Source organism: Muscardinus avellanarius, assembly GCF_963383645.1.
Source record: "Muscardinus avellanarius genome assembly, chromosome: 19".
NCBI lineage: Eukaryota > Metazoa > Chordata > Mammalia > Rodentia > Gliridae > Muscardinus > Muscardinus avellanarius.
The window spans coordinates 20,244,895-20,270,733 of NC_137805.1; the positions used below are offsets into that span (position 1 = coordinate 20,244,895).

Sequence of the window (25,839 nt, forward strand, 5' to 3'; positions counted from 1 at the left end):
CTTCGTTGGGTGGTTGCTAAATACCCTGGCCTGCCCCGGCCCTGTGTGTGGGTACAGGAGCCCACCTGGTCATCAGGGAGGACCTGGGGCAGCTGAGTGCCAGCTGCAGGCCTCCTGACCAAGCAGGAGGTGTGCTGGACGTGGCCTGCTGGGCGCGGTCAGAAGCCAGAGCCAGCAGCATCTCACTCACCCACCGCTCTTGCATGCCAGGCCCTTGCGAGTCAGGAGCCCGGCAGCCAGGGGCCCAGTGCCCCGAGGCCAGCACACAGAGTGCACTGGGGGGGGCTTCTCTGAGGGGTCAGGGTGGTCAGAGCAGTGCTGGGGGGATTGGGACGGCCTACTCCAGGCCTCCAAGGGTCTGGTTGGCCCGCGGCCTCTGTGCGGGTTGAGGCTGGCAGTGCAGAGAGGCTGGAGGGAGGCCGGCCTTCCTAGAGGCCGTTGTAGGAGTCCCCAGTGAGATGTCGGTCTTGAGATGGGAAGGGAGGGCCATGCGCCCCTGTTGCTGGCGAAGGCTGTGAGGAGGGCTCGTTTCCCTGGAGGGGATGGGTGTCCTGGTCAGGGACGGGGAAGCTTGTGAGCTTGTTGTGGGCAAGAGAGCTGACATCGAGGGGTGGACTGTCCTAGAGGTCACGTGACCATGGTGTCCTGAGCCAGGGTGTTGTGAGGGGAAGCCAGGGCATGGGAGGGCAGTGGGAGGTGCCGGCTTCAGAGGCTGTGGGGACAGAAGCCTTGTGTCCCATCTACAGAGAATTGGGGAGGGCTTCCTGACCGACCTGAGCCAACTGAAGAAGCTGCTGCCATTGGTCAGCGATGAGGGGCTCATCAGGGACGTGGCCAAGGTCAAGCAGGTAGGCCACGAGCTGCCGGCCTGTCCCTTTAGTCTCAGCATGCACCTCGGTGGGGACTTGGAGGCTCCGAGGTCCCCTTCCTGCTGAGGACCTGTGGGCCTCTGGTCTCCTGCTGGGTCCCTCCATGTGCACGCTCCAGGCATGTCCTGGGGGCGGGTGGGAGCTGGGAACGGACGCACACCATGGCACCAGTTGAGCATCCCTGCCCTGCGTGGCAGGGTCTCACAGTCTGTTAAGCCCTCGCACCTCCGATGCCTGGCCCCTCTTTCTTCACCTGCCGTGGGTCCCCACAGGCCCATGTACGCTCCTCTCCTGCTCAGCTCCAGGGTCCTTCTGCCTGGGTCATTTCTTTCTGCCAGGCTTGTCCGCCATGTTCAGTGCCACCTTGTCCCCCTCTGATGCCGTCTGGGCCCCAGCTCCTGTCCCTGGAGCCCCCACATCCCTGCATCCTGGCCCGGGTGTGGGCTCAGGAGCTGGGGGAGCTGGGGCGTTGGCCGGCCTCCAGAGCTGGGGGGCCGTTTCTGAGTGGCCCAGCCATCGCTCATCTGCCTTCTCCCCAGGAAAACAAGCTGAAGTTCTCTGCCCTCCTGGAGAAGGAGTACAAGGTGAGGATCAACCCTGCCTCCATGTTCGATGTGCATGTGAAGAGGATCCATGAATACAAGCGGCAGCTGCTCAACTGTCTGCACGTCGTCACCCTGTACAACCGTGAGTGTGGCCGGGCCCCCAGGCCCTGGGCTGGCCCAAGACCCGCTCCTGATGCCAGCTGCGCCCACCTCTCACGTCCTGTGCGCAGCGAGCGAGGAAGAGCCTGAGCTACAGGGGCAGATGAGCAGCTCAGGGTTCTAAGCTGGGCATGGTGATACACATCTGTAACCCCGGTACTCAGGAGGCCAAGACAGAGGGCCACAGGTTCAAGGCCAGCCTTAGCAACTTAGCAAGGCCCTGTTTTCAAAATAAAAAAACAAAATAGAGCTGGAGGTACAGCTCAGCGGTAATGTGTGCCTGGGTTCAATCCCTAGTACTCCCTCCTCAAAATAAATAAAAATAGAATAGTACATATCACATTTATACATATAATTCAAACTGCTTGTGGCTGTTTAATTAGGAAGCAGACTTCCTAACAGTAAATGGAAAGATTTGCCAGGTAAATAAGTGAGATTATAGAGCCTTTAGGAAAAACTCGCCTCCTAAACTTTCCTAATGTAACAAAAGGATTTTTTTTTTTTATGGTACTGGGATGGAACCCAGGAGCATTCTACCTCCGAGCTACACCCCCAGTTCTATTTTTTTATTCTTTATTTTGAAACAGGGTCTCCCTGAGTTGCAAAGGGCCTCATTAAGTAGTAGCTGAGGCTGTCTGCGAACTGCGATCCTCCTGTCTCAGCCTCCCAAATGCTGGGATTACAAGTGTGTGCCACCACGCCTGGCATGTAATAAAGGGAATAGTTTTAAAACCAGAGGTACCCTTCAACTCTTCAAGATACAGAACTCCTCTCAGAACATCAGCTCTTCTACTGCCAAAGAATCGGCCTCAGCCTCAGGTGGAGGAGTCGGGGCCCTTGTGAGACTTGCACAGGTCAGGACGGTGCTGGAGGCCTCTGGGCAGTGGCCTAGGGAGGTTCCGCACAAGGCCTGTCACTTGAGGCCGCAAAGCAGTTCCTGAGCAACGTGGCGCTTCATTTTTTCTGCCTGAGTTTCTTCTGGAATGGTGATACCTTGCATTTCCCAGGCAGAGTCCCCAGGTCTCCCGCTTGGGACAGTACCTAATCTTGTTTCTGTGCAGCAGGAAGTACTGCTCAAGCCAGGCATGGGGTGCACCCTTGTAATCACAGCACTTGGGAAGCTGAGACAGGAGGATCACAGGTTCAAGGCCAGGCTCAGCAACTTAGCAAGACCCTCAGTAACTTAATGAGACCTGGTTAAAAATAAAAATAGGAGGAACTCAGATTCATGGCCAACATCAGCAATTTAGTGAAATCTTCTGCTACTTCATTAAAAAGTATGATGTATCATTCTGTGTAAATATCAATACAGTCACATTAACTTTATCAACATTAATGAACAATACCCCTTTTCAAAATAAAAACTAGGGGGTGGGGTGTAGCTCAGAAGAAGTAGAATGCCCCTGGGTTCGACCACCAGTACCACAAACAAAGTTAAAAACGCAGGTGCTCTTCCTATCCAAGGGCCCTGAATACTAGTGGGCAGAACCAATGGGTTCCTGGGTTGGAAAGTTCTGGAAATATTGGCACCGCCCTTGGTAAGAATGTCTTGGTCAGCGTGCTGCGCAGTTAGCCGCTGTTGGGTCTGGCTTGCTTTCCTCACCAACTAGGCATGTAAGCGCAGACCTGGGGTGGCCTCTTCCCCACTAAGGGGCAGGTTCCCAGAAGGGGCACAGCCTTCGCCACTGCCACCTAGCTGTGCCTCTGGGGTGGAATGCTCGCACAGCCCGCCTGCCTGTCCGGCCTTGGGGATCCGAGGTTGCTGGGTGGCGTGGCGTGCGGGCAGGGATGCCTAGCTTACGGTAGCCTCACTGGAGTCTCTCTGTTTGTCCTGCAGGGATCAAAAAGGACCCCGCCAAGGCCTTTGTGCCCAGGACGGTCATGATTGGGGGCAAGGTGGGCAATTCCTCCTTTTCCTCTGCGCACTCTCTTTCTGACATCAGCCCAGGATGCACACGCTCATGCCCTCGGTGGCGGGCAGCCTGCCTACCCCAAAGCCAGTGGTGCCAGTGGGTGCCCAGTGCCGTGGGCGCCGGGGAGCTGAGAGGCCGCTCACAGGTGTATAGGAGGGAGCTCACCGCTCAGCTCATGGGGCGGGGGTCCCAGTGGGCTTGCCAGCCCCCAGCAGGTGTGGTGGCCTTTCTTGGGGGGCCCACGGATCTGTGGTGCCCTCGTGGCTGCAGCTGCCTCGTCCATTACTTGCGAGGCCCCCGGGTGCCAAGGGGTCTCACCTCATTCACTGGGACGTGTGTTTCTGAGTGGTGAACGTGCTGTTGCCACAGCGTCCTGCTCGGCCAACAGGTTGGTCTTCAGAGAACATGGCCCTGGGGTGGCTTCTTATGAGGGCGGCCCTGGTGCCTCTACAGATGGTGCTGCACCTGGTCACACGGCCTGGCGCCTGTCCTTGGCTGCGATGCCCGCTCCCCTGACCTCGGCACCTGCTGAGGAGCCGAGGGAAAGGGCCACCTTCTCATCTCCCCTCATCTGGCTTCTGCCCACTGCATCACTTGATGTTTCTGGAGCAAATTTTGGACATCATGCAATTCTTAGTATTTCAGTTTGTGAAGTTCATAATGATGTGGACTTTTAAAAAATTTTAAGTGTTACTATGAGCTAGCTGTGGTGGTGCACGTCTGTAATCCCAGTACATAGGAGGCTGAGACAGGAGGATCACAGGTTTGAGGCCAACCTCAGCAACTTAGTGAGACCCTGTTTAAAAAAAATAAAAATAGGGCTGGGAATGTAGCTCAGAGGTAGAATTCTCCTGAGTTCAATTCCCAATGCCAAAGAAAAGTTTGAAGAATTTTAAACCTATAGAAAAGTAAAAGAACAGTATGCCATCCATAAACCTGTCTCTGAATTCTGCTGAACTGTTTCAGAGTCAGTTCTAGACAGTATGACTTGGACCTGTGGATACTATCACTAGTCGCCACGAAATGATGTTTCCCTCCAGAACCACAGTAGACGCTGGGCTCTTCACCCTCTCTCTGCAGTAGCACGTCCATCACATCAAGTACGCTGAACAAGGATTTCCCTGTGTAACAAGTCAGCTTGTCCAAAAAGAGTCACATTTCTTTTTGTTCGTTTTTGAGATGCTGGCCTCAAACTCCAGGGCTCGTGATCCCTGAGGCTGTCTGGTAGTGAGTACTAAGTGGGTATAGCAGCTCCTCTAGCCCAAGTTACTTTTTTTTTTTTGTTTTGTTTTTTTTTTGGTGGTACTAGGGATCGAACCCCCTTGCATATGCTAGGCAAGCTCTCTGCCACCAGTCTACACCACAGCCCTACAGAATCCCCATAACTATTTTAACTATTTCTGTCATGACCCCAAGGAGGCTGGTCACTAAATCTCTTAATCATCCTCTCCTTGATTGGCCTTCCTTCCATGTTCTCCTCCTCCCCCTCCCCAGTTCCTCCTCCTCTGTCCTTTTCAGTATGTATGTTACAGAACTTGGGTGGTCGTTCCTGGACTTACTATTTGTGTGTGTGTACTTGGGATTGAACCCAGAGGTATTCTACCTCTGAGCTCTATCCCTAGCCCTCTTTGTTGTTGTTTTTTTTTTTTTTTTTTTGAAACAGGGTCTGGCTAAGTTGCTGAGGCTGGCCTTGAACTTTGATCCTCCTGGCTTGACCTCCCAAGTACTGAGATAACAGGTTTGCACCACCACTCCTGGCTTGGGCTGGCTTTCCCGGAATGTATCCCTCTAATATGTTCCATTTATCTGTAAATCCATAGTTCTAAAAGTCTTTGTTTCTTTTATCTTGTAATTTCTTTTTATTTATTTATTTATTTTTTTTGGTGGTACTGGGGTTCCTGGAAGCCCGTCAATCTTGGGCTACACTCCCAGACCTATTTTATTTTTGGAAACAGGGTCTCTAAAGCCAGCACAGCTGGCTTCGAACCTGCAAACCTGCGCGATCCTCCTGTCTCCGCCTCCCAAGCTTGGGGATTACAAGCATGCGCCACCACACCCGGCTTATCTTGTAATTTCTGAAGCACTACCACCAGACAGGCTTGAGGCTGATACATTTCATGGGTGGGGTGACTGTCAGCCACAGGTAGAGGCCAGGACTCCGGGCAGAGCCTGGCCGCAGTGTGCCCTGTGGGTCGGGGTCTCCTGGCCAGCCTCCCACAGAGCCTGGTGACTGCTGGTTCTGTAGGTGCCCAGGGAGCCTCCTGGCCCGGGCAGAGCACTGTCCTACCCCAGCCCTCGCCATTCTTCCAGGCAGCTCCTGGCTACCACATGGCCAAGATGATCATCAAGCTGGTCACGTCCATCGGTGATGTGGTCAACCGCGATCCCGTCGTGGGCGACAGGCTCAAAGTGATCTTCCTGGAGAACTACCGCGTGTCCTTGGCTGAAAAAGGTAGCCCCGGGGGCGTGCCCTGGAGAGAGAGCTGCTCCTGCCGGGTGAGCATGGCAGTGGCAGTGTGGACAGGCCACCCCAGTGCAGCCAGCCTCTCTCAGTGGAGGCCAAGCACCTGCAGCTCCCCTGGGAGCCTGTTGCATATCACAGGTGAAATCATATGTATTGTACTGGGGATTGAACCCAGGGGCATTCTACCTCCAAGCTACACCCTGGCCCTGTTTTATTTTATTTTTAGTTTGAAACGGGGTCTCACTAGGTTGATGAGAGTCATACTACTTGCCAAGGCTATCCTCAAATCTGCCATCTCCTGTCTCCACCTCCCAGATACTGGGATTACAAGTGTGCGCATCCACACCCAACTCCATATTTTCATTCTGAGCATCGGCCTTGAGCCTGCGGTTCTCCTGTCTTGGCCTCCTTGTTCTCTGGCCCTCCGTGTACCTGCCTGAGTCTGCTCGCCCACCGTCCCCGTGGCGCCTGCCCTCGCTCCCGCTCGCCACACCTGCTGTGCTCCGTGTGTCCTGCTCATCCTGCACTTGCCAGCACTCTGTCCTGCCTGAGGGCAGCTCAGGCCTGGCGTAGAGAGTGCTGAATGTGCTTTTCTGTCGCGGTGACCACGGGGCCTGCCCTGGGCCACTTGGCGGAGGGAAGGCTTATCTGGATGCAGTCTCGGGGTTGTGGCCCATGGCTGGCCACTCCAAGGTGATGTCCCGGTGGTACAGTAGGGCTGAGGACAGCCATAAGCAGAGAGGCGGACAGGGAGAACCAGGGACAGATGGAGTCCCCAGCGACTGCCACCCCACCTGCCCCATTTAACCAGTAAATCCGTCAGATTATGGACCTGTGGGTGCATGAGGATCTTGCAGACAGGCTCAAGGTATGAGCTCAGCTTAAGTGCTGCCTGGGAATGTTGGGGCTGGTGGTTGATCCTTCCTGGAACTTAGAACAAAAGCATCTTGGAACCCCCTCGCTGCCTGGAAGCTCCTGTGCACCTTTGAGACCAGCGGACTCTCCTGCCCTTCTTCAGAACTGGCTGTGGGTCCCACATCTGGGGCCTCAGCAGGGGTCAGGGACCTCCCTTTTCCTGCTTCCTTGAATGTGCAGCTGAGGCGCCTTCACTTCTCCGCCCTGGAGCCTGGGCTCACCCTCCTCTCTAGAGGCCCTGCCTTTCCTCAGGAGGGGGCTGGGCATGGTGCTGGCTCCGTCGCATGGCCACCCGCTGGACTGTGTTAGCAGCCATGGCACTAGCTAGGGACACACTCCTGGGCCTGACTCCTCTGGCCGGCCACATGGCCTTGGGCCTGGGCAGCAGTGCCTGGCTTTTTGTCACTTTGTACATCTGGTCACTCTCCTGCCAGTGAACATCAGGGATTGCTCTCAGCCTTTCCAGTGCTAGTTCTGTAAGAGTCCAGGGTCTCTTCGGAATGATCCGAGCAGCCTTAGGAATCTTTAAGACCTCGGTCTTGTAGCTGGGTGTGGTGGCTCAGGCCTATAATCCCAGCACTTGGAAGGCTAACACAGGAAGATCGAGGCCAGCTCCAGCAACTTAGTGAGACGGTTTCAAAATGAAAAATAAAATGGGGCTCGGGGAAGGGCAGTGTCTGGCTCAGAGGTGGAAAGCCCCTGGATTCGATCCCCAGCACCAGAAAAGCAACAAAAACATCAGAGATGACTCAGTCGGTTGCCAACAAGTCAGGATCAAGAATCCCATTTGGCTTGGATTTTCTTGCTCCCTGGAAAGTTCCGGAACAAAAATTCTTGGTGGGCCTCTTCACAGAGGCCCTAAGACCCTTGGGCACTTTGGAGCTGGGAGGGGGCGGCAGCCTGGCCTCAGTCCTCCTGGTCCAGGAGTGGCTGGGCCATTGGTCCTGTGCTAGCCCAGCAGCCTCCACGGGGGCCTGCCCAGGGGCTGACCTGCCTTCTGCCCACAGTGATCCCGGCAGCCGACCTGTCACAGCAGATCTCCACCGCGGGCACCGAGGCCTCGGGCACCGGCAACATGAAGTTCATGCTCAACGGGGCGCTCACCATCGGCACCATGGACGGTGCCAACGTGGAGATGGCGGAGGAGGCTGGGGCCGAGAACCTCTTCATCTTTGGCCTGCGGGTGGAGGACGTCGAGGCCCTGGACAAGAAAGGGTGCGAGGACCCGCCTGTGCCGTCATAATCGGGTGGCCACTTTGGGGGCGGGGCCACACGAGCAGCTGGGGGCTGATGTAGGTGGGGGTCCCGCCCACCCGGGGGCTGTGCACTCAGCACTGGGCCTCCAAGGCCACTCCCAGGTTTGACTCCGCAGGTCTAGACCGAGGGCTTGACTTGCAAGTCACCACTGGAAAGGGTCTCCTACAGGGCACTGCTGTGGGGGTACAAGTGTTTTATTTTTTTCCTTGTTTTTTTCTTCTTGGTTTTTCTTTTTTTCTAGGAATTAAGCCCAGCCACATTCTGTCTCTGAGCTACACTCCCAGCCCTTTTTATTTTTTATTTTGAAACAGTCTTGCTAAGTTGCTGATGCTGGGCTTGAACCTACAATTTTCCTATCTCAGTCTTCCAAATACTGGAATTAGAGGTGTGCACCGCTGTGCGCAGCTTCAGGGCACAGGTGGGATGTGGCCCAGAGGGTGGTACCTCCCTCCATTTGTTGAGTTGGGAGGCCATCATTGAGGTTTCTTGTCTAATGTATAAGTTACTTTTTTTTGGGGGGGGGCGGGTCTGGCAGTGGAACTCAGGGGCATTCAACTTCTAAGCTACACCCCTGCCCTATTTTTATTTATTTTGAAACCGGGTCTCCCTGAGTTGCGGAGGCCTCACTAAGTAGCTGAGGCTGTCTGCGAACCATGATCTTCTGGTCTCAGCCTCCCAAATGCTGGGATTACAAGCGTGCGCCCCCATGCCCGGCTAAGTTACCTTATTTTGAAATAGTTTTAGATTTGCAAAGAACTTGTTAACACAGTGCAGAGAGCTCCTGCCTGCCTTTCTCCGTTTCCCGCTTGTTATATCTTACTACTTAGTGCAATGCATTGCTAAACTTGCCAGCCCTTAGCAGGTATGGTGGTGTGTGTTTGGAATCCAAGTGTTTGGGAGGCTGGTTAGCAAGATCCTGTGTTAAAATTAAAATTAAATCAGGCTGGGGTGCATGATGGTGCCCTGGGGCTCGATGCCATGCACAGTGGCGCATTGCTGGAGTCGGTGGTGGTGCCGTCTTCTCCAGTTCCCCCACTGGTACCCTTCCTGCCCAGGACCACAGCCAGGGCACCCATGACGCTGGGCCAGGTCTCCCCGTCTCATCTGGTCTGTGACCACTTTCGCAGTCTTGTTTTTTATGATCTTGACATTCGTTAGGAGCCTGGCCCCATTCTGAGGGATAAAAGGAAAGTTAGCGCCAGCTAATTGCCTTTTGAAGCCCTTAGTGGGGCTATAAGGTCTTAGCAGTGGGTAAAAACATGTGTCACCTAAAACCTGGAAACGGCGCCCTTGTGGCCCAGGGAGCTCAGAGCTCCTGTGAGGTCCCCTGCTCTCCCCAGCCTGGCACCCATCCCGCATTCTGGGGCCTGCACACTTGGTACCCCCTCCCTGCCGTCCAGAGGGCTCAGACGACTGTATTACATTGTCTGGGGTCTAGCCAGGGTGTTCCTCGTAGGCCCCGCCTCCCTCAGGGCGCCTCTGTTGAAGAGCTTCACCCAGGACTCCAGCAGGGCAGGTTTGTGAGCAGCCTGGCCCTCTGCAGTGGAAGTGAGATGTGGCCCTTGTGTCTCCTAGTAGCTATTTCTTTGGTGAGGAAGTGGATGGGGTGGATTTCAGGCATACAGTGTGGCACTGCTTGAACCCACCGGCTGCCTCTCAAAGGCCTGATAGCCACACAGTGTTGCTGGTGGCCAGTGCCCTGGACCAGCAGCACTTCCTACCTGGGGACACAGGGCTTGAGTGTGTGGTTTTCCCCACAGGTACAATGCCAGAGAGTTCTACGAGCGCCTACCCGAGCTGCGCCAGGCCGTGGACCAGATCAGCAGTGGCTTCTTTTCTCCCAAGGACCCGGACTGCTTCAAGGATGTGGTCAACATGCTGATGTACCATGACAGGTGGGTACACCCCATCCTGACTCCCAGAGTCAGGACACCATCTAGAAGGCTGGAGACTCCATGTTAAGACAGTGAGCCCATGGGGTCACAGTGGCCTCTGGCGGTTCTCTGGGAACCTGAGCAGTGGGAGATGGATGGTAGCAAGAGCAGGAGGCAGGGCTGTCCCCGAGCAGGTAGGCAGCCCAGGAGTAGCCGTGCTCAGGCGCCCCTGGGTGGCATGAGCAGGTGGTCCAGAGCCCTCAGGAAGGTGGCAAGCGCCCCAGGGACACACCATGGTCAGAATGGAACTAGCCTGGACATCGTGGAAGGGCAGTTATTATTTTATTGTGGTCTGTTAACACAGTCGTAATTGATCTACAGCTACATAAAGATGCCAGGCAAGTTGGTGCACGCCTGTAACCCCAGTACTTGGGAGGCTGAGACAGGAAAATCGCATGTTGGAGGCCAGCCTTAGCAAGACCCTGTTTCAAAATAAAAGATAAAAACATTTGGGGTGTAGCCAGGCGTGGTGGCACACGCTTATAATCCCTGCGCTTGGGAGGTGGAGACGGGAGGATCCCTCAGGCTCGAAGCCAGCCATGCTGTCTTAAGAGACCCCATTTCCAAATAAAAAAATAAAGGTCTGGGAGAGTAGCCTGGAGGTAGAAGGGTTCCATCCCCAACACCACCAAAAAAAAAAAAAAGTTTGAGGTGTATAGTTTCAGAGGTAGAACACCCTGGCTCAATCCCCAGCACTCTGCGCACACATGCAGAAGCGCAAGTGCATGCACACACGTGCACACACACACACACCCTTCCATTTTCATTGGCCTTTGGGTTAGTTTTGTCCTTGCCCTGTGAAGACTGCGTCGCCTGCCGGCCTCAGACAGACCATGACCACACACATGAGCAGAGCTGAAGCCAGACCCTGCCGAGGCCCGTGGGGAGGAAGGGTTATTTAAATTACTGTGAATTCTAGGAACTGTGCTTGACTTAGTAGTGAACAGAAATGCATTTCTGTATTCCTAAGTCTTGCATTTTGTCCAGAACATCAGGGACCACGAGTAACCTTTCTGTGTCACTAGTTCTCAGACTTGGGAACAGATAGCCAAATGGTGGCGCTGTGCCCCAGCTGGTGACCTGGGCTTTGGCAGGAGAGACTGGCTGCCACTCAGGCTCTAGCACCCCAGCCAAGCCTTCTGTCCCAATTTCAGGTTTAAGGTGTTTGCAGACTATGAAGCCTACATGGAGTGCCAGGCCCAAGTGGACCAGCTGTATCGGGTAAGGCTCATGGCCCTGGAGGCTACCCGGAGCAGCTGGGTGGGTCTCTGCAGACGTGCTGGGTCAGACTGGAGCAGGTTCTGGGCCGCAGCCAGGGGCTGGGGCTCTGCTGGGCCTCGCCTGCCTCTAGGGCAGCCACTGTGTCGCTTCCTGTCTTGGGGAACCAGCCCTTCTTGTCTGAGTAGGAACGGGGGGGGCTGGAAAACGGAGCTATCCCGTAGGACTCTGGGAGGAGCCTTCCGCCCTCAACTTGAGCTGGCCTCAAGGGTTCTGGCCCTCGGGATGACGGTTCAGTGTGGCTGCAGTCTGAGGGCAGCTCTGAGGCTCTGGAGCAAAGGTTCCCTACCTTATTTGTCTTGCATTCCCATTCCAGGAAAAAAAAGAAATAGTCCTTTCCTCCACCCCCAGAAATCTACCTTCTTCAAAATGATAGACAAAGATGAAGAGACAAATTTGTATTCTTTTTGTTATCTTTCTTTCCACCCCTGGGGGGCAGTATTGCCCACTTTGGGAACCTGTGCTTGAGTCTGAAGACAGAACGGGCTGAAGTCCCAGACTGAAGAAGACTGCCTGGGCAGAGCTCACCCTGTGCTCTCGTCTGTCCTGGGCCGGGCCCTTCTCTGGGGCTCCTTGCTGTGTCTAGTGATTCGGTGGCTTTGCTGGTCAGCGGGTGCCTCGGCACCCTTCTCACTGCTGTAATCCCAAACAACTGACCACACCCTATAAAGGAAGGGAGACTGATGACTCTCAGCTTTGGAGTTAGAGGTTCAGTCCGCCAAGTCTGCAGAGCGGTGGGGAGCAGAGAGGGAGAGTGGGCTCTGCTCTCACATCATGGAGGCCAGAGAGGAAGGGTACACGGTCCCTAAGGTCCGGCCCCCACTGCCAGCACTGCGACCTTGTTTTCCATAAGGGTAGGGGGTCTTCTGAATCCAAACCATTACAGTGGAGCCTCCTTTTCTCTGAGCATGATCTTCATTTTCTTTCTTCTACCAGGCTGCTCCAGGGCTCAGAGCTCATGGGGACAGTCTTGGAGTCCTCGAAGCTCAAGCTTTCTTAGGAACTGAGCCCTGCCCAAAGTGCCAATGATGCCAAAGATTAATCCTCTCCTTCCCCACAGAACCCCAAGGAGTGGACCAAGAAGGTCATCAGGAACATTGCCAGCTCGGGCAAGTTCTCCAGTGACCGGACCATCACCGAGTATGCGCGGGATATCTGGGGCGTGGAGCCCTCTGACCTGCAGATCCCGCCCCCCAACACCCCCAAGGACTAGGCTCCCCTAGAGGCAGGACCAGAGGCTTATTTCGGCTGACTTTCTTGCACGTCATGTTGGTTTCCTAGCACTTTGCCAGCAGCTGGTGTTCCCTGCTTTTTTTAATGCTGTGTTTCAGGGAGAGGCCACGGGGTCAAGAGGGTGGTTTCAAGGATGTGGGGGGGGGGCAAGGAAGGAAGGTGCTAGAAAGGTGCTATACTCCTGTTTTCCTGTAAAGGAAGGCCAGCTGAGGCTGGGCCCCCCCTGAAACTGTACGTATCTTAGCTTTGAGCCTCTGGATTCTAGGTTTTAAGCAGCCATCCGTGGGTGCCTCTGTATCACCTGGGCCACTAGCCCTCAGGCAGAGCCAAAGCCTCATATGGCCTCCTGGCCCTGCCAGGGAGAGTGGGATCCTCACAGCTGCCTGACCCCCTTCCTGGACTGTGGGACCCAGACCAGGGCTCCGGGGAGGGGTCTGTGTCCACTGTCTCAGAGGCTTTAGATGAGGCTGACTGCAGCAGGTTTGGTTTTGCTTTTTCAAAAGCAAAAATAACAAGGAAATGAAACCAGCTGAAGCCTTTTCTTGTTTTAGCATCAAAAGTTGAACTTGCTCAGCTCTGTCTGGGGGAAGCCACGCTGGGGCTCTGGTTAGTGACTGAGTAGGTCAGCCACTGTCCTCTGCGGGCTTAGCCTGGCTGCCGTCTTGGCAGTGGACCTGTGTCTTCCTGGCCCTCCCAGCCATGTCCTGGGCACGTTTTCTGCTGCACACACAAAGGCCAACTCCACTCCCCTTTCACCAGCACAGCAGCCTGGCCTGCAGAAGGGCCAGAGGAGCCGTTTCCACTGTGCTTAGATGGCAAGCCAGGGGTTTAAGCGAGGCTTCCACTGAGGCTGCAGGCAGGCTACAGTAGCCTGCCCGTCACCACGGACCGGTGGCGAGTGCAGAAATCAGGTAGAGCTGCCCTTCCAGAGGCTTCCTGCACTTTGCATGCTGGATTGGGGCTACTGGGAGCTGCTTCCCTCACCCCAGGGCCACACTGGCCGTGCTGTGCACTTCAGCAACCCACTGGGGTCTCTTTGGGTGGGGGCAGAGCTATGGCCATCTGTGTGAGGTGCACTCCCTGGAGCTGGTGTCCACCACCCCGCCACTCACTGTGACTGCCTTGTGTAAGGAACTGATTAAATGTGTATGCCTGGGTAATCGAGGTGGTGTCTGCCTTTCACTTACCAGGCTCAGGGCTGCGAACCTCCCACTGGAGGACGGAGGTGGAGCAGGGGCTGCGGCCTCAGTTCCTCCCTCTGTAGCCAGGCTCTGGGCTGAGTTGCCCATTGCTCTGGGACCAAAAATGCTCCTGTCTACTCGAAATAGCCTGACCTGTCCCTGTCCTGTGAGCTCTTGTCTGGCCAGAGCAGGCGCCTCACTTCTGATGTGGATGGTCAGTCCTGTGCACTTGCTGCCACCTCCGCCCACGCCTGAACCTGAGGACTGAACTACGTACGACCACAGTGATGTCAGGAGGGACTTGGGGCTCAGTGACGCACAAAGGATGTGAGAACTGGGAGGGACGGGCCCCCGGCCGCCACCAGCCTCACGCACCTGGTGGGGCCCCAAGATGGAGCCGTGGGAGCCCACGATCCCCAGGCTCTGGGGTACTTGTGCCTCTGCTCAGAGCACGCCCCATCCCCATAGCTTGTGCGTTTCCTAAGGACTGGTCCTGACCACAGGTTAAGCTTGGGACCCATCAGAGGGTCTGCCACCCAAAGATGAAGCCCAGCTGCGCCGTGCACGGGGCTCTGGGCGGGTGCCGTGAGCACCAGATGCCCGCTCAGGGCCTCCTCGCTTCCTCATTTTCAGTCAGCAGAGGCTTATAAAAACAGCTGTTTTAAATCTTTTTACATCTTGTCTCACTCCCTCACCCAAGGGTCTGAGTTAACCTCCATAAACAAAAGGGGGAACGATCAAGACTGATCCAGGCAGAGCAGGGAGAGTACAGCACTGTGCTCGGGAGTTGGGCTACGGCATGACCTGTCGCAGGGCCCCAGGCGCAGACCACTTATCCCAAAGGAAGTTATGAAGGGCTGCGATGAGAACTGACACGCCTGGACAGCGGGCCTCTGGCCTGGAAAAAGGTAAATGGCCACACTGAGTACAGATGGAGGGTATGGGGAGTTTGCTTTCTGTGTGAGCATCACCCTAGGCAGCTGAGGACACCAGAATGGAGAGTAAGGCCCGCATGGGCCTCGGGCTCCACCAGTCCACATCCGCTACTTCGGGGGAGTGGATGGCTGGAGAACCGTCAGGACCCAGGGAGGAAGGCCAGGTGAGTCCTTAAGGAGCTGCAGGATGGGAAGACAGGTACCTGCCAGGGCCGCCCAGGAGCCGGCTCTTCTCAACACCAACCTCTCTTCTCTGAGAGGCTCTTTAGCCTGGGATATGATGTTGGCCCCCCACCACACTGAGGGGCCACGGTGGGTTAGTGGGTGCCCACAGCTGCAGGGAGGGCTCGTTGGCCAACAGGGCCACCCCAGGAGTAAGCAAGGTGATGTTCTGGGGGCCTGCCTGTCAACACTAGGACATGCTAGGCCTCCATTTTTGGACAAGGCCACCTGCCCTGTGTGTCTGGAAAGGCAATCCCAGTGGAGGGGCCCCAGCCTGCCTGGGTGCAGAGCACTGGGCATGGTGCAGTAAGAGGCACCCTGACCCCCCCGCCTCACAGAGTGACAAGCAGACCACCACCACGATTTTATTCTTAAATAAACGCTCAGTCTATGGCCAGGTTAGGTGGAAAAGTGGGCGGAATGGGAGCAAGTGCAGGTCCCAGGCACCACTGTGGGTACCCAGGGGAGGTGGGCGGGCGGGCAGAGGAAGGCCAACAGTGGTCAGGCAGAGGGTCGATCCAACACTGGGGGTCCATTCTGCACGAGCTGGTAAGCACAGAAGGAAGCAATCTCTCCACTCTCGGGGTACTGCAGGAAAGCTCAGGGGTCCTGAGACCCTGTACCCCCGGCTCAGGCTCCTTGTGCCCAGCTCTGGAGGTATGGGGACAGAAAGCCCCCACTGTCATGAGTGTTCCCACAGGGCACAGGAAGCATGCCACGTCCATGTTTCCCACAGAGATCCATGCTAGCCTCTGCTGCAGCTCTGTGGGCCTCTGCCTGCCCCTAGGTGCCCAAGTTCTCTCTCCAGGTATGCATGGGGCTCCTGAGCACCGCAGGCGTGGCACCCCGGCTGGGCCCTGGCTGCAACCAGAGGAAGAGAGAAGGACAGGTCTCCAGGCCAGGCTCAGTGCTGGTGCTCCGCTTCCGTCTTGCCCAGGAATTCCCTAGAGCAGGAGAGTACACACATGAGGCTAAACTCAAACCAGAGGCCCAGCCCCCAGCTGAGAAGCCCAGGTGTCTGCGCCTGCAGGGAAAGCACCCAGGGAAGTGAGCTGTGCACAGACAGCACCTACTCAGATCCCAGTGGGTGAACAAAGACTAGGCCAGGGCTTACACTCTTTTTTTTTTTTTTTTTTTTTTTTAATGGTACTAGGATTTGAACCCCAGGAGTGTTCACTTCCAAGCTGCACTTTCCACGCCTTTTTAACAGGTCTTGCTAAACCGCTGAGGCTGGCTTCAAGCCTGTGGACCTCTTGCCTCAGCCTCTCAAGTGCTGGGATTCTGGGCATTCTCTACTGCGCCCAGCTTGGGGCTGCATTCTGTCTCTCCTCCTGTCTCAGGCCCCCAAGTTCTGGGATTAGAGATGTGTGCCATGCCCAGCTGGGGCTTCCATTCTTCATTCCAAACTTTAGCTCTAAATTTGAGTCTACATGTTCTGTAATACATTCCTTTTAAAATGGTAAAATGACACCCCAAAGCAAACCTATGCTCTCCCATCCCTGTCACCACTCATAGCCCGCGCTGTAGCAGCGGGATGGCAATCTGCACCTCTGGCCTCACAGGCAGCGGGAGGGGAGCTCTAGCCTGAGGTCAGTAGCACATGGACGCCTCCCAGGGCCCGATTCCAGCAACAAGCTCAGTCTCCTGCAGGAAGAAGCTACCACTGTGCCTGACCCCACACAGAACAGCAGCGATGGCCACAATTAGCAGCACCCCAGGTGCCTCCCAGAAGCCCAGCACTAAGGGCCCTAGCGCTGCTGGCAGCACAGGGTCGCCCTTCCCGTCTCCCACCAGGGAGGCTCAGCTTCCTGCTCGGAGCTACACGGTGCTGATGGTGGTGGGGCCTGTGTCCTCGGCAGGGAAGGGTGAGCTGGGGACACAGCCTGAGGAGGGCACAGATAGGTCCACTCCAAGCCCTGTCCTTCTTCACTCCTACGAAAGCCCTGCCCCCACACCTGTGCCCTTGTCCTGGTAGGTGCCTGTGGCTCCTGGGCTATGGTCCATGCTTTGCCCAAGATTCTGAGTGCCATGGGCACCCTCCCTCAGGAAGACAAATGTGCTTTTGTGGAGGCGTCTATGCATAGAGGGCAGACCGGCAGTGGAGGGTGTCTGCGTCTCAGCACCCTATACACGCATGGCTATCTGCAGGCTGGGGACGGTGGCAGGCAAAACCGTTTGTGTACTCACCAGCCCAAAGCCCTGACAATGGGGAGCTCCCCTACACCATCTAAACATAGGAACAGTCCAGTATGGAGGGGAGATCGACTCCCCAGCCCCTCCCAATGTAATGGAAGGCTCTTGAATCACTGATTCTGGGCCCCAAAGACTGCTTTGGTGGCTGCCACCTGCTATATGCGAAGGCGCGAGCCATGGCCGCCCAGGTGAGGTCCCCAGTTCTCACCTCAGTATCCGTGGAAGCTCAGGGCTCTTGTAAATGTACTTGTGCCTGTAGCCAAGGTCTGAGTGGAAGGGGATAAACTGAACTTTGAAGTCTCGGAAACTTCTTGATGGTGCAGCGATGTTGTAGAGCTGGAGAGAGAGAGAGAGTCAGTTCAGAGCCCAGAGGAGGCAAATGGCATGGAGGCCCAGGGCCCGGGGAGAACCCACCTGCAGCCTCCCCTCCAACAAGGACAACAGCCAGCTCACACCTACACTGCTGCCACTGCAGCCTTCCATGGCCCGGAGGGACTTGAGGCCAGGGCTCGGACCAACAGGAGCCAAATCCCAGCTTGGCTCCTCAGCAAGACCACCACGAGGACCCTATCTGTCCTCATACCTTCCAGAATGCCTTCCCCAGGGGAGCAGGACAAGCCAGCTCCAAGGATTTGGGGTAGCCCCAATAACAGGGATGACACAGTGGTGGGGCATAGCTGTGTGTTCCTGGGTCAAGGCCAGTCAACAAGCCAGCTCAGGATCCGCCCTCCCTCCCACTCCTGGCAAGGCTGAGGTGTGTGGCTCTGAGTGGTGTGTAGCCGGGCAGCCCATGTCCGCCTGCACGGAGCCCACTCGTGAGTTGGAGGCTGTCCCAGTGCCAGGCTGAATCTGCACGCACCCTGCTGACTGGCCCCGGCCTTGCTATGGCTGTGAGCGCTTTCTACTCCCCTCTCCTCCACAATACAATCCTGCTTCCTGGCCATAACATCAGAGCAAATTCAGCAAACACCAGTGCCGGTTCTTCTCCCATCATTCAGTCCCTCCTCAAGGGCCCAGGCTCTGACAACACATGCAGCCCCATCCTGAGCAGGACCCAGAAGCCACAATGCTTAGTTTTCATAGTTCCTCCTGTAGACATCATCCGTGGTCTGGCCCCGACCTCCGCTGTGCTAACAGACCTTTCACCCTCTTCCTGAGAGGCCTGGACAGCAGGGGAAGGAAGGGGAAGTGGCCTCGGAGACTGAGGTCACCACACTCATCCTGGCTCGCTGCTGGGCACAGGCTCAGGGGCACCCACCTTTCTGCCAAGATGGAAGGGCACCACCGGATCGTCCTCAGCATGCAGGATGAGCAGGGGGCAGGAGATGTGCTTCACACTGTGGGAGAAGAGGGGCTAGATGGAACTGGGAGAGGAGGGGCTGGCCTGGACCTCTTCTCTTAGCCAAGGCAGGGACCTGGGCTTAGGTGCCGGTGCCATGGTGCTTAACTGCCTGGATTCTGCTAGGTTTCTTTTTACTAGAGAATTAAATGATAATTTATTTGTTTTTTTAATCAACATCTATTCTAACTAGATAACAGTTGTCAAACTTAGAGATCAAGCTGGGTATGGTGGTGCACACCTGTAATCTCAGTACTTGGGAGGCTGAGACAGGAGAATTGCAGATTCAAGACCAGCACCAGCAACTTGGGGAGACCCTATTTCAAGACAAAAAACAAAAAGGGCTGGGGCTTGCGGCTAACCTCAAACCTGAAATTCTCCTGTCTTCCTCCTAGATACTGGAATTACAGTACTCGGATTAAGCACCTGGCTAATACATACATTTGAAGAGAAAAAGTACTCATTTTTTTTATATATTTCATTGCAAAGTGTGGACTACTGAATATCTAGATAAAGTTCTTTCCCTTTTTTCTCTTTTTTCCCCCCAGTACTGAGGATTGAACTCAGGAATATTCTACCTCTGAGCTCCACCTCCAGCCCTATTTTATTTCTTATTTGAAACAGTGCCTCGCTAAGTTGCTGAGGCTGGCCTTGAACCTGCAATCTTTCTGTCTCAGCCTTTCAAGTACTGGGATTACAGGCGTGTACTCCCATGCCTGCTTCCCTTTTCTCTCTCTCTCTCTCTCTTTTTTTTTTTTTTTTTTGGTGGTACTGGGGTTCCTGGAAGCCCTTCTACCTCCGGGCTACACTCCCAGACCTATTTTTACATTTTTATTTGGAAACAGGGTCTCCTAAGCCAGCACGCGCGGCTGGCTTCGAACCTGCGCGATCCTCCTGTCTCCGCCTCCTGAGCGCTGGGATGACAAGCGTGCCCACCACGCCCGGCTGCTTTTCTCTTTTTTGAAATTAAAATCCAGGAACTAAAAATGTCACCAGAGACAATGTCAACAGAATCTGAAAGTGGTTTGAAGAAAGAGTTCTTTGTAGGAATATTTAACTTCTGGTTTACCCAACAGAAATAGTGTTAAATTGCCGGGCATGGTGCACGCCTTGTCATCCCCACGCTTGGGAGGCTGAGACAGGATGATCGCGCAGGTTCGAAGCCAGCCTCAGCTACTGAGTGAGGCTCTCAGCAACTTATTGAGACCCTGTTTCCAAATAAAATATAAAGTAGGTCTGGGAATATAGCCCAGAGGTAGAAAAGCCCTTGGGTTACACCTCCAGTACCACACACCAAAAAGAAAAAGGAAGAAAGAAAGAAAGAAAGAAAGAAAGAAAGAAAGAAAGAAAGAAAGAAAGGAAGGGTGTTAATAATCAGGCATGGTGGCACATACCCATCACCCGAAATACTGAGGAGGCTGAGACAGGAGGACTACAAGTTTGGGGCCAGGCTGGCAACTTGCCAGGGCCCATCTCAAACTTAAAAAGTGCTAGTGATATAGCTTAGTGGCAGAGTGCTTGCCTAGCACACACAAAAAAATATTTTTCTTTCTTTCATACTAGGTATTAAACCCAGGAAAATTAGTAAAAAAAAATTTTTTTTCAGTACTGGGGTAGAACCCAGGGACGTTAGACCTCCAAGCTACACCCCAGCACCCCAGTCCCATTTTTTTATTCTTTGAGACAGGGTTTCATTGAATTGCAAATGGCCTCACTAAGTAGTATCTGAGGCTGTCCTCAAACTGCGATCCTCTTGTCTCTGCCTCCCAAATGCTGGGATTACAAACGTGAGCAACCACACCCAGCAAAACCCAGGAAAATTCTACCCCCAAGCTACACTCTCACTGAGAGAGAGAGAGAGAGAGAGAGAGAGAGAGAGAGAGAGAGAGACTGACTATGTGTCTACACACGAGTAGCCTTCTACCTTCAAGCTATACCCCTCTGTTTTGAAACAGGGTCTCAATAGTTTGCAGAAAGTCTCACTACATTGCTGAGGCTGTCCTTAAACCTGCAATCCTCCTACCTCAGCCTCCCAAGTATTGGGATTATAAGTGTGTGTCACCACACCCAGTTTCCTACCTCTACTTTGCGCGCGCGCGTTTGTGTGTGTGTGTGTGTGTGTGTGTGTGTGTGTGGTACTGGGGATGGAACTCAGGGGCATTCTACCTCCGAGCTATACTCCCAGCCCTATTTTTTATTCTTTATTTTGAAATAGTGTCTCACTGAGTTGCAAAGGGCCTCACTAAAAGTAGTAGCTGAGGCTGTCAACAAACCATGATCCTCCAGTCTCAGCCTCCCAAATGCTGGGATTACAAGCGTGCACCACCACGCCTGGCCCTACTTTTAAAATTTTTGAAACAGAGCCGGGCATGGTGGTGCACGCTTATAATCCAGGACTGGTGCATGAGGCACCAAAGCATGGTGCACTGCAGGTCCAGGCACGGATCCCATGGAGGAACAATACCTGGGCCAAGGGGGCAGCCGCTGCAGCACCAGCTCATCTCAAGAGTTTCAACACGAGTCAAAATACATGTTGTGGCTTAAATACCAACAATAGTAGACTTTATGATGTCTTTCAGCTACTAGACACACATTTAACGGTTGAGGCAAGTCATTTTTCACGAAATAACAGTTAATATTACTGCCTGAATACCTATTCGGGAGTACTAGTTTAAACAGACTGTTAAAATTATATGGACAAAGAAACACACACATGCTCTTTAAATTTTGCTTGATTCTGTAGTCTTGAAATTACTCATTTCTCTCCACAAGCAGATCTACGCTTGATCTTCATTTTGGACATGTGCACCGCAATGCTCCACTTCTACTCGGGTAGGTTGGCTAAAGAGACTTATCCTTGGTCTTGGGAGCTTGGGGTTTTTCTAAATTGAAAATCAGTCACCCTAACAGGATACTCACTTTTCATCATTTGCGAATTTAATTCCACTGCTCGTGATGGGATCGAGGAAGAACCAGTCAAAGCCAGGGAAGTACCTATATATCTGAAGACAAGATGGAGTGTTAATTAAGATATCTATGTGGAAGGCAAAGTGTTCAGCAGCTTAAGGTCAGGAATGCCCAAGGCACTCCCTTAACTGTCCACCTCTGAGGGAGAAGGGTGACATTTCCCTCCGTATTGTTCTGTCCAGGCCACGTAGCTGGGTGCAGAAGACTCACCCATCAGACCTCATATCCTGGCCCCAGCAGGGGCTTGCCTGCAAATGGGGATTCTGTCCTTCAGAGCTGCCACATTCTAGAATCCAGCTTAGAAGACAGACTTCCCACAGACACAAGGGCTGCCACCCCAACAAAATATGGGGGTCCACAGCTGATTTTCTCATGCAGTTTCAGAGAAAAGCAATATCAAAAATTAAGATGGAGCCGGGCCTGGTGGCACATGCTTGTAATCCCCGCACTGTGGAGGTGGAGACAGGATCGCACAGGTTAGAAGCCAGCCTCACTAGTTTAAGAGACCCTGTTTCCATATAAAATAGGTTTGGGAGTGTAGCCTGGAGGCAGAAGGGTTCCACCCCAGTACCACCAAAAAAAAAAAAAAAATTAAGATAGAGCTGGGTGTGGTGGCACATCTGTAATCCTAGTACTTGGGAGGCTGAGACAGGAGGATCACAGGTTTGAGGCTAGCCTCAGCAAGTAGTGAGACTCTAATCAACCTAGTGAGAGACCCTGTTTCAAAATAAAAACAAAATAGGGCTGGGGGTATATCTTGGATGTAGAATGCCCCTGGGTTTGATCCACAGTGCCACAGACAAAATTTTAAAAAATAATAAGACAAGTCAGATGTCAGATGACAGATTACACACCTGTAATCCCAGTACTTGGGAAGATGAGATAGGAGGATCACAGATTTTAAGTCAGCCTTAGAAACTTAGAGACTCTGTTTCCAAGTAAAAAATAAAACAGGGATGGGGGTATAACGCCCCTGGGTTCAATCCCCAAACAAAAACAACAACAAAATAAAGATAAAATAAAGAGTTCCTCTGTGGTGGAGATCCAAGCAGCCCAAAACAGAAGCCCAGAAGACCTGGCAGGTCAGGAGTGTGGTGGAAGGAGTGAATGCGTCAGGCTCCAGAAGGAGGTCCAAGGCTTCACTCCCCGCTGGTGAGAGATGAGGTGGACCTGGCCTGGAATCCCCAGTGGGAGCTACCCGGGCTTCACCCAGAGACGACTGGGAGGCAGACTCCCAAGTCCACCCAGCCCGGCCTGAGCACCAACTAGCGGGCCCAGGGCACTGGACCCCACCTGCTCCATCCCCGAGGAGGGAGCCAGAGTGTGGCCTCAACCTGGGTGGGCCACGCAGGGGAGGGGCCATCGCCCTCACACAGCCAACTGCGGGCCTGGCTTCCTACCACCTGCCAAGCTACAGACTCTCAGCTCTGCAGGCAGGCCAGTTCCTGGAACTAGGGTTAATTTTTAATAAAATCTGTAGTCCTTCCTTAGGATATTTATTTATATTTATTTTTTGGTACTAGGGATTAAACTCAAGGGCATTCTATCTCTGAGCTACACCCCAAGCCCCCCCTTTAAATATATATGTATTTTTTTAAAATTTTGAAACAGGATCTTGCTAAGTTGCTGAGGTTCTAAGTTACTGAGGCTGGCCTTGAACCTGCAGTCCTGTCTCAGCTTCCCAAATACTGGGATTACAGGCATGTGCCACTTTGCCTGGAAGAATATATATACTATACTTTTTATGACTTTTTATAGTGCTAGGGACTGAACCCTTGACCTTGGGTGTGCTAAGCAAGTACTCTACCAGTGAGCCATGTTCCAGCCCCATATAACTATTATCCTTTTTTGGTGTGTGTGTGTGGTACTGGGGATGGAACCCGGGGCATTCTACCTCCGAGCTATACCGCCAGCCCTATTTTTTATTTTGAAACAGGTCTCACTAAGTTTCAGAGGACCTCACTAAGTAGCTGAGACTGTCCTTGAACCGTGATCCTACTGTTTCAGCTTCCCAAATACTGGGATTACAAGCATGCACCACCACGCCCGTCTACTTTTACATTTTATAGTAATCCCCAACTCCTCTCCAGTACTAGAGATTGAACCCAGAGGCATTCTACCTCCAAACTCTACCCTCAACCCTATTTTATTCTTTATTTTGAAACAGGATCTCACTAAGTTGCAGAGGGCCTCACTAAGCTGAGGCTGTCTGCAAACCCACGATCCTCCTGTTTCAGCCTCCCCAGTACTGGAATTGCAAGTGTGTGCCACCACACCTGGCTTATAGTAATTATATTAATAATAAAAATAAATTCCTTTTTCATAAAATCTGCACTTACCACTGAAAATGGATGGCTCTTTGCTTCTTCTCGGATATTAGTGAATGGAGACTCCAAAATAAGGGCATCTGGAGGTGTCTCTAGATAAATAACAAAACCATCAGGGACCCGGGAGATGGACAAGTGGTGACGCAGTCAGGGCTGAGTGGCAAGGGGGAAGCTCTCAGGCCCTGATGGCGCCGTGAGCCCCGGGGGCAGCCCCTCTGCAGAGGACCTCTCCACAGGCCTTCCATCACCACCAGCCACATCCGAGGTGCCCACAGGGCCGGGTGGCTTCCAGGAGTCCCATGCGGGGCAGCAGCTGGGTCCCTGCTCATGGTGTCCCTGCGCTGCTGCCACCGGCACTGCCTGGCAAGTGCTCACAGCAGGGGCTGGAACACCACCTGCTGGGCCAAGGGGTGGCCGGACCAAGCAGCTCCTTACCTCGCTCACAGAGACGCCGTACCAGATTGGTTGCCACTCTGGGATGAAAGGAAAATGTTTGGTCAAATTGTAACCAAAATCATCTTAGATGCAGCTGTTCTGATCTTGGTAAATGCTTAGAAAAGCTGTGGCACTTGAGAAGCTAATGGTGGGGGAATCAGATGCCCCTAGGAGCGAGGGATAGGCCACCAGCTCACCCTCCATAGGAGGTGGCAATGGCAGCCACCCTCCTGCTCCCAAGGCACATGCGACTGCTGCCCTGGAACAGCCTCCTGCCAGCTCCCTTCCCCTCACCTCTGCTCTGGCCCTGGTTCACTGGCATGGGAAATGCCAAGGGTTAGGACGGGGGCCTGGGCCAGCCTGCACCCTTCCTGCCTGCAGGTGGCAGCATGTTGCCCACCAGGTCTAGGGGCCCCTGGCCATCAGGACCACAGTACTGACAGCCATGGGAACAGCCCTCTACCAGGGCCTCTCTTGAGCACACACTCATTCTCCCTTCGAGGAGCAGGGCCCTGGATTCTATACCTCCAGCCTGCAGGATGCAGTCCAAGTGAGGAGTAAGAGCTGTTTAAGGGCCAAGTCACTGTGCCCCAAGGAAAAAGGAGCAGGAAGAAGGGCGGCTACTGAAGGTCCTGTTCCTCGCACCAGTGTGAGCGACTCAGGTTGTGCACTATCAGAGTGTTCAGATGTGTCCTGTCCTGGCAGATGCAGGGAGTGTTTTCCCCAAACCCCTGGAGGCCAAGCTGCTCACACCCGTCCCTCATTTGTACTCCTGGCCTCCATGGCCTGTGTACACACTCCAAAGCCCGCCAGAGCACAGGCACCTGTGTGCGGGATGAGGCCTCCCTGGGACACTGGCCTCCACCTCCACTGCCCATGATGCCCAGGTGCTTCTAGTGATGAGCAGTTACAGCAGCTCAGCTACTTTGAGGTCCCTTGTGGTGCTTTGCCCACATGGAGATACAGGCACCCTTGGGTCAGGGGCTGGCTCTCTTTAGATCCCACAAAGAAGTGTCACTCAGAAGCCTGGCTCCCACCAGTGGCGACCTCCTGCTGGAAATTCTTACCCAGTGCCCAGAGAGTGTCCCCAAATATACACAGGGTTGTCACCACTCCTTGCTTTGATCCAGTCAAAAACATGGAGTGCGTCATAGGTCATGCCCCGCTCTGACGGTGTTCCCACCGAGTCACCCCAACCTGTAAGACAGGAAGCCAAAAGCAGCTCATGAGACCAGGGCAGTGGCAGTCCTAGCCACACTGCTGGCAGAGTGGGGACGGGCGGGCCCCACTTCCCCTCCAGCACTGGTGAGCGCAGGCAGGAGGGCCTGCCTCTGATGACCAGACAACCAGAAGTTCCCAGTCACTAAGCAGGGTGGGCTGCATATCTGACTGGTGACCAACAGAACAGTCAGCAAAATTCACTCCAGAATCTCAGACACATGCCCTGCAGGGCTGCCCACAGGCACCAGTCCTGGAGGCCAGGCCAGAGGCTCTCTCCTGCCTTCCTGCTGGCCCCAACCTTCCAACACTGAGGTCCAGTGAGGCTGGCCCGGGAAAGAGTGCCGAGGGGCTCAGGCAGGGGGAGCCCAGCCTGCTCAGGGTCCAATGAAGGGCAGGCAGGGGCCAGTAGGCCAGGGCACCCTGGGGAAGCAGGGAGTTTCCCCATCCTACAA

The 25,839-nt window shown here is 54.2% G+C and overlaps 2 protein-coding genes across 2 annotated transcripts in view; one reads left to right on the plus strand and one right to left on the minus strand.

Annotated features, from left to right (window-relative positions):
- Nucleotides 1-12,547, plus strand: part of PYGB (glycogen phosphorylase B) — a gene marked incomplete at both ends in the record, with an annotated part of 36,463 nt that extends 23,916 nt beyond the window's left edge. The window contains 8 exons of the mRNA XM_080716177.1: nt 747-848; nt 1,409-1,556; nt 3,411-3,469; nt 5,797-5,938; nt 7,873-8,080; nt 9,883-10,017; nt 11,211-11,277; nt 12,395-12,547. Of these exons, the coding sequence (XP_080572303.1) occupies nt 747-848; nt 1,409-1,556; nt 3,411-3,469; nt 5,797-5,938; nt 7,873-8,080; nt 9,883-10,017; nt 11,211-11,277; nt 12,395-12,547 (1,014 nt within the window). The remainder of the gene's footprint in view (nt 1-746; nt 849-1,408; nt 1,557-3,410; nt 3,470-5,796; nt 5,939-7,872; nt 8,081-9,882; nt 10,018-11,210; nt 11,278-12,394) is intronic.
- A 3,262-nt stretch (nt 12,548-15,809) lies between these two features.
- The window catches only part of ABHD12 (abhydrolase domain containing 12, lysophospholipase), a gene marked incomplete at both ends in the record, with an annotated part of 56,662 nt that continues 46,632 nt past the window's right edge, over nt 15,810-25,839 (minus strand). Inside the window, 7 exons of the mRNA XM_080716574.1 lie at nt 15,810-15,849; nt 17,307-17,434; nt 18,357-18,435; nt 21,357-21,439; nt 23,744-23,823; nt 24,167-24,204; nt 25,234-25,363. Coding sequence (XP_080572700.1) covers nt 15,810-15,849; nt 17,307-17,434; nt 18,357-18,435; nt 21,357-21,439; nt 23,744-23,823; nt 24,167-24,204; nt 25,234-25,363 — 578 coding nt within the window. The remainder of the gene's footprint in view (nt 15,850-17,306; nt 17,435-18,356; nt 18,436-21,356; nt 21,440-23,743; nt 23,824-24,166; nt 24,205-25,233; nt 25,364-25,839) is intronic.